This window comes from Neopsephotus bourkii, unplaced genomic scaffold (assembly GCF_033783945.1).
Source record: "Neopsephotus bourkii isolate Nb327-2 ecotype Australia unplaced genomic scaffold, CSIRO-AGI_Nbou_v1 NB_369, whole genome shotgun sequence".
Classification (NCBI taxonomy): Eukaryota; Metazoa; Chordata; class Aves; order Psittaciformes; family Psittacidae; genus Neopsephotus; species Neopsephotus bourkii.
The window spans coordinates 1,099,717-1,109,152 of record NW_026900875.1 but is presented as its reverse complement, the minus strand read 5'-3'; the positions used below and the strand labels follow the sequence as shown (position 1 = coordinate 1,109,152).

The 9,436-nt window shown below is 51.4% G+C and overlaps 1 protein-coding gene across 2 annotated transcripts; it reads left to right on the top strand.

The window, feature by feature from the left end:
* Positions 1-3,930: 3,930 nt before the first annotated feature.
* On the top strand, positions 3,931-9,126 carry CUNH2orf72 (chromosome unknown C2orf72 homolog). Of its 2 annotated transcripts, none has more exons than XM_061348768.1 (3): positions 3,931-4,492; positions 7,444-7,557; positions 8,774-9,126. In XM_061348768.1, exons 1-3 carry the CDS (start codon positions 3,976-3,978, stop codon positions 8,863-8,865), a joined length of 723 nt encoding a protein of 240 aa, XP_061204752.1. In that variant the 5' UTR covers positions 3,931-3,975; the 3' UTR covers positions 8,866-9,126. The 2 variants fall into 2 exon arrangements, with proteins under 2 accessions (XP_061204752.1, XP_061204751.1); XM_061348767.1 differs by having other exon boundaries at positions 7,441-7,557.
* Positions 9,127-9,436: the final 310 nt, after the last annotated feature.

The following is a 9,436-nucleotide window of genomic DNA, read 5'->3' as shown; positions in this document are numbered from 1 at the left end:
AACTCTAACTATTCCATAATTCTATGATTTGTTTATAGGGTTAACCTATGTTCAGTGGAGCTCAGAGGGGTATGGTGACTTGGATGGATCCAGGCCAGAGCTGAGTCAGCACAGGCTGCCGAGGGACCAAAATTGGGACTGTCTCAGCCATCCCTGGAGGTATCTGGGTGTGGATTGCTGAGACAGAACAAAGTAACTGTCCTTTTTTTTAATTCAGTGGTGACTGAACTCGCCACAGGAAGGATCTGTGTCTAGTTCGGTACACTTCAGCGGGTGAAAAGTGTGGAGTTCAGGGGCTAGAAGGGTTAAAAGGAGTCTTGAAGAAGGTCAATGGAGGAAATGGGAAGACTGAAAAGGAGACAGGGGCTAGAAGGGGATCAGTGCGATTGGGGTGTTCAGGGCAAGGGGATAGGTGGGATTTCTTCACTTGACATTACCTCTGATACTGCTTTGTGGAGCCCAAGATCTGTCCATGGGTGGAAAGCTCAGCACGTGTTGGTACACCACAGCAATGCCCCTGGTGGCAGCCAGGAGCGATGCACAAGTAAAGCCGGAGCTTGCTTTCCAGCATCTAACGATGTGTTTTTCCAAAGCAGTAAGTGGAAGCAGGTTTGGAGAACAGGTGTGTGAAAGACCACTTGTCAGCCACCAGCTTAGCTCCTTGCTGGTTCAAAGTGCCCCCATGAGCACCAAGGCTGCTGAATGGGAGAGTTTAAGAAGCTGGGCTGCATCGCTACACACAGAGGCTCATAACTGCTCTCACAGATTCCCTCCTGTTTAGCTTCTCTGCAGTCCTATCGTCAAAATCGGCACAAGAATCCTTTCCCTGTCATCTTTCTACTCTCTTCAGAAGAGAAGTCAATCTGGGTAAATGCTTCTCTTAAGGGGCCTTCATCCAATGGACTTTTGATTTTGTTTAGGCTTCAAGGCACTACTACTACACATGACAAATTTATTTCTCTGAACAAAGCATCCTCTCCTCCCCTGAAGCCCAGAATGAACAGATGCTGTGTTTACTCTGAACAGCCATACGTAAGAGATGTGATTACCATCATTTGGGACTATCTGTAGAGGTTTTCTACAAATGGGACTGTCAGGTAGGTGTTTGAAGGAGTGTCAGGTCTTGTAAATACATCTGTGTTTTGCTCAGATGCCTGCTAGAGCTCTGAAGTCACTTTGTCAGGGACCACAAATCTTGCTGAGCTCCTGACACCCTCTGAACTGTTTGAACTGTACCCCTTTAAGTAACACAAAGGAAGATAAAGTTGTATATGTTATTAGATCTTACCTCTGTTAATGAGTAAAGAAATGTAAACAAGGTGGTTTGGGTATTGTAGGTGACATTCACCAGTCTAGTCAGCTTCTGCTGGCAATGGTATGTGTGTACCCAAAAATTAACTAAAGAATTGCAGCAGCCATGAAGAACAGCTCTATCTGGTCCCAAATATTAGTTTTCAGAGGGTGTGCTGGCAGTTTAAACACTGGGGCCACTGCAGAGAAATAGCCAGCGGTGCTCCTTCTGAGCTGAGCTAGGAAGATAATTTAAGCTTTTTCTATACCTCCTCTGCAGGAATAATCTTCATTCATTTGAGGAATCTCCCACTTTCTGATGCAGTTTGGGGTTTCTGTGCAAGTCACTGGCACAGCACTGCTTGAAAAGAGCCCTGTGAGACCCATGCTGTAATGGTCTTGGCACATCAGGCAGGGTATAGCTGGCACCACCACACACCAGGCTGTGCTGGCAGCTCATGTGGAATTTAAATATGCGGGTTGTCTTGTGGAGGTTTGCAGGGGGCATCCTGCTTCCTTAGGGCAACCTTCAAGAGACCTGGCCTTTTGCAGTCAAACTGGCCAAAGCAAGTGTCTGTCTTTGGTTTGTTCCTTGCAGGGAGCAGCCAAAGCTGCTGGTCCCTCTTCCCAGAGACTTTCTGGTTGTGACTTGCTTATGATCCAGTCTCTGTCTGCAGCCACAATTCTGTAGTGGGGTAAAGTATCAGCAGAGAAACCCCAAGATGAGGGCTCCCTGTGGACCAGCACCTGCTCCTGTCCTCTCCAGGTGCTGCTCATGGTGCTGGTTACACGCAGGGTCTTTCTCCGCAGAAGCAGGACTCTGAACAGATGAGTTAAAAAATTCCTCATAAATACAAAATCTGGGCAACACTATAGCCAGACCTGGCTGTTGAATTATGCCTGACTTTGTAGCCCTGCCATATTGACAGCTGCTCTCAGGGCTACCTGGCATGGTAGCATGGGCTCTTGCAACAATAGACCCTGATCTTTGGAAGAGAAGACTAATCCTTCTATTTTATCTCCCCCTGATTTGCTTATCAGCACTTGTCAATGAGTAAGTTGCTTTTGCAAGGACCCAGAACAGAAAGTCTCTCTGAAGCCTTTGCCTGTGCTGTCTGGCGCCAGTGATGCTGGCATGGGGCAGTGTTTGCTAAGCCTTTCTGTCATAGCTGGGGAAAATGTTTTCCTGGATGAAAATTGGTGGCAGTGACCTTCCCAACCTGACACACCTCCACTGTGCCTGAGCACCAGCCTGTGGCACATCCCACACATAGTGCCTGCTGATCTGCAGGGCTCTGGGGAAGAGCGGCCATGAGTATGGGCAGGAAGCAGGTGTGCTGGCTCAGCTGCCTTTGTGGCAGGAGTGTGCGCCAGTGTGCTGCTGGGAACCACTGATACAGGACAGGCACATGGATTTCAGCTCTTCTTTTGCCTGCCATGCTCTTAGAGCCAGCTCTGCCCGTCCCACAGAGATGGTTTGGCTCCAAATGGCCTCAAAGAGCAACTGCCCAAGGTGACTCCTTTGAGCTGTTTATCCCTTCCTGGGTTCTTGTGATAGGACATAAGCTGTTTGGTGGATCCTGTTCTGATATGGCACAGGGGAAGTATTTAACAGGTGCCATAGATTGGAGCTTCCTGGTTCTTAGGACAAACACACCAACACCACACAAGTGTCAGGAGTGGGCACTGCTGTGACATGTTTGTCATTCACTGTTGTCTAGCAGAGCCAGCTCATGGGATATGGGCCCTTCTCTGTGCTGGGGCTGTGTAACACATGCCAGCACCCAAGCCCTGATTATAGCTTCCTGCAAGCATTATATGCTTTGATGGGATGTGTGTGTCACTGTGGAGCGCTGCCAGTGCTGCTGGCTGTGACTATGGACTGTGTTTTGCATGGAGAGGGATAAATGTGGTGTTTGCAGAGGGGAAGCCAAAGGGGACTGGCTTCATAAGAGACTTGGAGATGCAGAGTGTGGAGTGAGGGCTGCAGCTCAGCTCTGCACTTGTGCACAAATTGGGGAACTTGTGACCAGTGGGGTGGGTATGGTCTGTGAAGGGGTAATTCTTTCCCAAAGTGAAATTGCTTCCCAAATGTGGCTATAGCCTGGCCAGGCTGTGCAGCAGTGTAATGACGTGACAGGAGGGAGGCCACTCCAGCACTGCCCTGGGGTAAGGGCTGTTATACCCTGGTGAGCACGTTATAACCTTGGGGGTGCACAATCAGCTGCTCTTCTATTGTGGCCTTGTGTGTACCCCACTTTGCAGTCACACAGCCTCTGCTCATCCCTCTCTCAGCTTCCCAGCCCCTCCACAGTACGTTCTTTGCCTGAAGTTTATCACCTCCCTATTGGAAACAAGACCAGCCTCGCAAGAGGCCAGTGCAAGGGCTCTGAGGGGGCTCCAGGTCCTCTCTAGTACCCTCTCTGCTCTGCCCACCCGGCAGCAAGCAGGGGTTGTTCACTGGAGGGGCAGTGCCGGTCCCGGGACGCGGCCGGAGATGCTGGGGGACGCCTTTCATGGGGCGGGGAGGGGTGGAATCCACGGGGTGGTGCTTGGCGCGGGGGGTGAAGAGCTGGTGCCCGGGCACGGGGTCGGGAGTGATGTGCAGAGCCGGGGGGCGGGGCCGGGGGTGGCGCGGTCCCGGGGACGGTGCGGGAGCGGGCAGGGTGCGCTGCAGCGGTGGGGATGGCGGAGGAGCTTCATGAGTTGCGGGCGCTGGTGGAGCTGGCGGGTGGCAGGCGGGCAGTGCTGCTGGTGGCTGAGGTGGCGGAGGGGTCCCCGGCGGCAGCCACGTTGACCGCCTTCGCCCGCGACCTCCTGGGGGAGGAGGCTCCGCCGGGGCCGGGCTTCCAGTCGCGGCGGCGGGTTGTCGGCGGGCGGCGGGCGCTGGACGCGCGGCTGCTGCTGGTGCTGTGCCGCGGCGGGGCGGCGCGGGGCCAAGGGGCCAGGGTCCGCCTGCGGGAGGTGGTGCGGGATGTGCGCGGCCGCCTGTCCCCAGCGCCGCCGCCCGCCGTCGTCGGTGTTCTCCTGCCCGGCGGGGAAGCGGAGGACGCGGCGGTGCTGGACGCCACGCTGCGGCGGCACTTCCCGGCGCCCGGCACGGTGCAGGCAGCCCAGTACAGCCCCGGCAGCCCCTCAGACCTGCGCGACTGCCGCGCCGCCGCCTGCCGCGCCCTGCGGGCAGCCCTACAGCACCCCGCAGGTACTTGGGGGGGAACCGGCCGGGGGACAGCGGGTGGGTTTACGCTGGGGCCAGGGGCTTTTACAGTTGAATTTGTTCCATTTTCCGGTGGGATCTACCCCAGCCTAACGGGATCTCACCACTGCTGATGGGATCTTCCTTCCCCACAATGGGATCTGGCTTTTCCCACTGGAATCTAATCAGCCCTGATAGGATCTTGACCCATCCAGTCAGATTTGCTTTTCCCACTGAATTCTCTTTCATGCTGGTGGGATCAGAGCCTTCCCAATGTCTCTTTCTGGTTGACTTCCCAGCCCTGGCAGCTGGGGAGGACAAACTTCCCAGTAGGTTAGGAAGCAGTAGAGCAGATAGCAGTCATCACAGATAGCAGGGATGTGGCAGCTGATGGTTGTGACACCATGGGCCATCTATGCTTATGGATGTGTGTTCCTGGGGATGCAGGACTGGGGTGTGGCCCTTGCTGTAGGGTGCAGGCAGGTCCTGACCTTCCTGCAGGAGGGAAGATGTTCGTGCTGACTTTACATAATGAGTAAGAACAGTAAGTGTTTGCATCTGTTGGTGGTCAGTTTAAGCAAGGTGAGCATGGCAGGATGAAAGCTGGTGTTAAGTAGGGCTTTGAGGAACAGCACTTGCCCTGGGATGAAATGTGAGTCACGTTTGTATGCAAACTCAGGGGCATGGGCAGCTGGGCTGGCTCTGCTGTCTTAGCAGCCACACAAACTTGCCTGGGCTCACTTTAATCTTTGGCACTGCTTGTTTTGGACTGTTTCTCTTTCTTCCTTCTTTCACTTTTTTCCCCAATTTTCCCTTGCTCCCCATCATTTCTAGGTGCTTTGCTGTCTCACTGCCTTTACCCCAAGGAATCCTGGCACTTGCCTGCAGCACCATATTGACCGGGTCCTCTAGGATGCCTGGGACATGGGGATGGTCAGCAGCAGCTCAGATGCTTCTTTCCATCAGCTCAGTCCAGAATCCTGGATCTGAATGTTGAGTAGCTTTGAAGTGGTTGGGACTCACTGCAAGGGTTCAGGGTTATCTTCTGCCAACTCTTTCTATGGAAGTATGCATGATCCCCTTTCCATCTTTTTTCACATGCTTTTGTCTTTCTCACATTGATCCCACTGCAAGAATTTCTGGTGTGCTCCCAGACACCAGTGAGCCCTTCATTTCTGGTCACAGCAGCCTGGTGGGACAGCAGCTGCAGAGGCAGAAAAACACCCCTGCACGTGTGACCTTTCTCTGCCTCTGCACATTGCTGGTGCTTGGCTCAGAACATCTATTTTTGTGGCTAGCTGTGGATTTGTCCTTCAGGCAGACATGGAAGCAGCATAGCAGTCACTTGTAGAGAAAGAGGAACAGGATCTGGAGCAGGTATTAGAGCCTGTTTGAGTGTGCTTTGTAAGCGTGGTGGGTAGAAGGACTCAGTGTGTTGCTTTAGTTCACCGCCGATGCTCTGCCTGGTCATGTAAGTGTCTCAGGACTTGCATATGTAATGAGGACACTCATCAGCTGTAGGGTTCAACCTTAGGCAAGGGTAGCTTCTTTCCATGCCCCTGTGAGCCTTACCTTCTAAAATCTCCATGTGGCCTCCAGGGAGGTGGGGACCTGGCAGTGGCAGGCAGCAGCTTCATTGCAGCCTGATCTCCTTCCACCCGTGGCTTTCCCCACAAGCAAGGCACAAGGGGAATAATATATTTAATGTAATGTGAGAGGGGACTGTGGAAGAGATGGGCGTGGGCTCCAGAGCACCCTGCAAGGCAGGTTCTAGGGATGCCACCTTAAGGATGTCCTCAGTCAGTGCTGAGCTTGTCTTTTTTCCCTCTTGACTTTCAAAGGGGCTTGTGCTAAGCTGAAAAAGGGGCTTGTTCAGATGCATCTGGATAAGGATGCTGCAAGGTGTACTGAATGTAAGGCTCTGTGTACCTGTGCTTATGCCTGTTTTATTTCAGCCCAGCTTCCTCTTCTACCCACATTGCTGCTCAGCTCTGCCTAAGACAGTTGCTCTGAAGCTGCAGCCCTCCTCCCTGTGCTGGGAATGTCCCAGACACTGTCATTTATGCAGTGGATCCAGGACAGGAATGGCAGTGGTGTTCCTGTATCTCTCGGGTTTAGCAGGAGTGTGTTGGGCTGCTCTTCTTCCATGTTTCAATGGTGGCCAGAGTCCCCATACACTGTGGGGAGAGGATGTCTTTACAGCTGGAGGTTTTGGTTTATTGACTGGCAGGAAAGACTGCCACTGTGAACCCTCTCATGTCGCAATGGTTTGATAAGCTGAAGGACACTGAAGTGGTTTATAATTTGTTATCTGATTAGGAGGTGAAAGGCTCCTGTCATATTTCAATGGAAACTGCTGCTGTTGGAGACCTGGTGCAGTGTTTTAGTGTAATGGCTTGAAAGCCTGTAGTAACTTGTGATCTTCATTGTTCTCCAGAATAAATACATCGATGGAGGCTACATGCTCTTTGCATTTTGCAAGTAGTTTTCAGTGTTACAAGTCTGCTTGTTCAGTAGGTCTTTCTAGAAGGGAGGAATTGCTTAATAAAGCGGGCAGCAGTGAATAGGATGATGTGGCAAAAGGTGTGTGATAATTCAAAAGAAAAACTTCCTTTTGCAGGAGTGCCCTAACTGTGTCAGTCCCCAGCATGTGCCTGCAGAGCTCCTGCCAGGTTTTTGCTCTTGGCTGCTGCATTCAGGATGGTTTTGTTAGTGAGGTAGCAAGGTAGAAAATGACACTGGGGACAGATTTCGATGGTAGCAGAGATGTGTCTGCTTGAAATAAGGATTGCCAGCAGCTGCTTTCTAAGGGTGGGCTCTGTAGAGTGCACCCGTTTTTCCCCTGAAGCATTGGGCTTGAGGAGAGGAGATGTTGTGAGTCTGCACCAGGGAGGTGGAGAAGCAGTAGGGCTGACCCCCTGCTGGTCTGAACTCATCTTCTCTCATTTATTCAGAAGAGGTGAAAGACAGGGGAAGGTGGAGGCTCCCATCCTTCCTGCGGTGTGTTTCTTGGAGCCGGAGGAGTTGGAGAAAAGATCACAAAGCAAAAGCTGCAAACAACATTCATGAAGGTATGCCCAGCTCCCTCACTTGTACTCCTGCTGTGAGGTTCCTCACTGACTCCTTGGTTGTCCTGATGGCCAAACCTCTTGCTGGTGGTCTCCTGAAACTATTTCCAGGTCTGCAGCTGATGTCTCTTTCCTGGCTGTAACCTGGCCAGAAACTGAAGACAACTTATGCACATCTGGCTGCTGTGTTGCCATCTCCCTGTTTTCTGGCCTTTTGCATGTCTAAATGAAATCACGTGAGGTCCAGTGCCCAACTACACCCCTGAGAGCACTGCTGAACTTGGATGCATTTTACCAGAGTTTCTGGCAGAACTGCTGTCTGTCTAAACAATGAATTGGAAGCATCACCCTTATCTTACTTGATGTTTTCTGCAAACATGGCTGCAAGGAGTGTTCCCAAACCACTTGCATTTGAGGCTGGCTGTGAAGAGGAAGAGAGCAGTCAGCCTTAGGCTCTCTGATTCTAAAGGAGATTTTTCATATAGCAAATAGTGTAGTGTTCAGCCTTTGCTGTACTGCTGGCACTGCTGCTTGCCTTTCCCAGCAGTGATTTTCTTTTTGCAGAAGTGCCTTGAAGCAGGAAGCTGTAAGGTGGTGTGGTATGGAGATCCAGACTGCTCCACAGAGCACATAGAGCAGAGGAAGTGCCTTCACTGTAAATACAATAGGCTAGGCTAGCCTAGTCTAGACTACACTAGAACAGAATAGACTGGAATAGAATAGAATATTTTCAGTTGAAGGAATCTACGATAATCACCTAGGCCAACTGCCTGACCACTTCCGGGCTGACCAAAAGCTAAAGCACATTATTAAGGGCATTGTCCAAGTGCCTCTTAAACACATTCAATGCTTAAAAACCATAAGGCTTGGAGAAAACTGAGAAACAAGCTTTGAGACTTGTCCTCTAGGGTCAGAAAATTTAGTGCCTGATCTTGCCTGCCCGGCAGGTGGCCATGCAGTTTATGCTGCGATTTCTGAGACGGCAGGAGGCCAGGGAGCTGGGCAGTGAGCTCCTTTGCTCATAGATAACCCATGTGTTGAAGCAATGTGGAGTTTGTAAACCAAAATGAAAATCAGTTCTGACAAAAATCAGCCATGCTTAGGTTGTGAGTATATATCAATGGCTTTGTCTTATGTGTTCTTTCCATCTTAAGTTGCATTTTGCATTAATAAAGGTTTCCCATTTAGACCTCCCTTGACTTCACTCTGCTCTTTGCAGATGACCCGCAGGACACTGAGGAAGAAGTGGCTCTGACCAGCCTGTCCCCCAATGGAAACTATGAAGAAGCTGCTGGAGGCACAGGCACTTAGAACTGCTGTGTGCTTAACGTAGTCCATAGTGGATTTGGAGCAGCGGGAGGAGGAGCTGGTGCATGCCCACTCACCTCCTCTGAGGACCCACCACTACTGAGAGAAGCTGCTCGGCTTAACTCCCAGGGTCAAAAGACAGCCTGATGTGTATGCCAGAGAGCCAACACCTGCTGCCAGGGGATGCCTGGAGCTACTGCTGGAAGTTCCCCCCCTTTCTCTGATCAGGAAAAAAAAAAGAAGAAAAAAAAAAAAGAAGACAAATAGCATGGTGGTGTGGAGACTGCAGTGGCTACAGAAGAGGCTTGAATGTGACTGTATAATATGAAGAATGCAGTAACAGCCACTGGACAGTAAAAATAACTCAGAAGATCCTGATAGTAAGGGCAGATGGAGCAAAGTGTGATTTGGAAGCAGGATCCATCCCTCTGGCTTGTGCTTGGTGCCCACAGACTGACTGATGGTTTGCCTGGGTTGGAGTGGGTGGCAGATGGACACTAAGGTGTGGCTGATGCTTGATGGGGTTATGGGAGAGGGGCATCTTACTTTGGACATCTCCACAGCCATGTGGTAA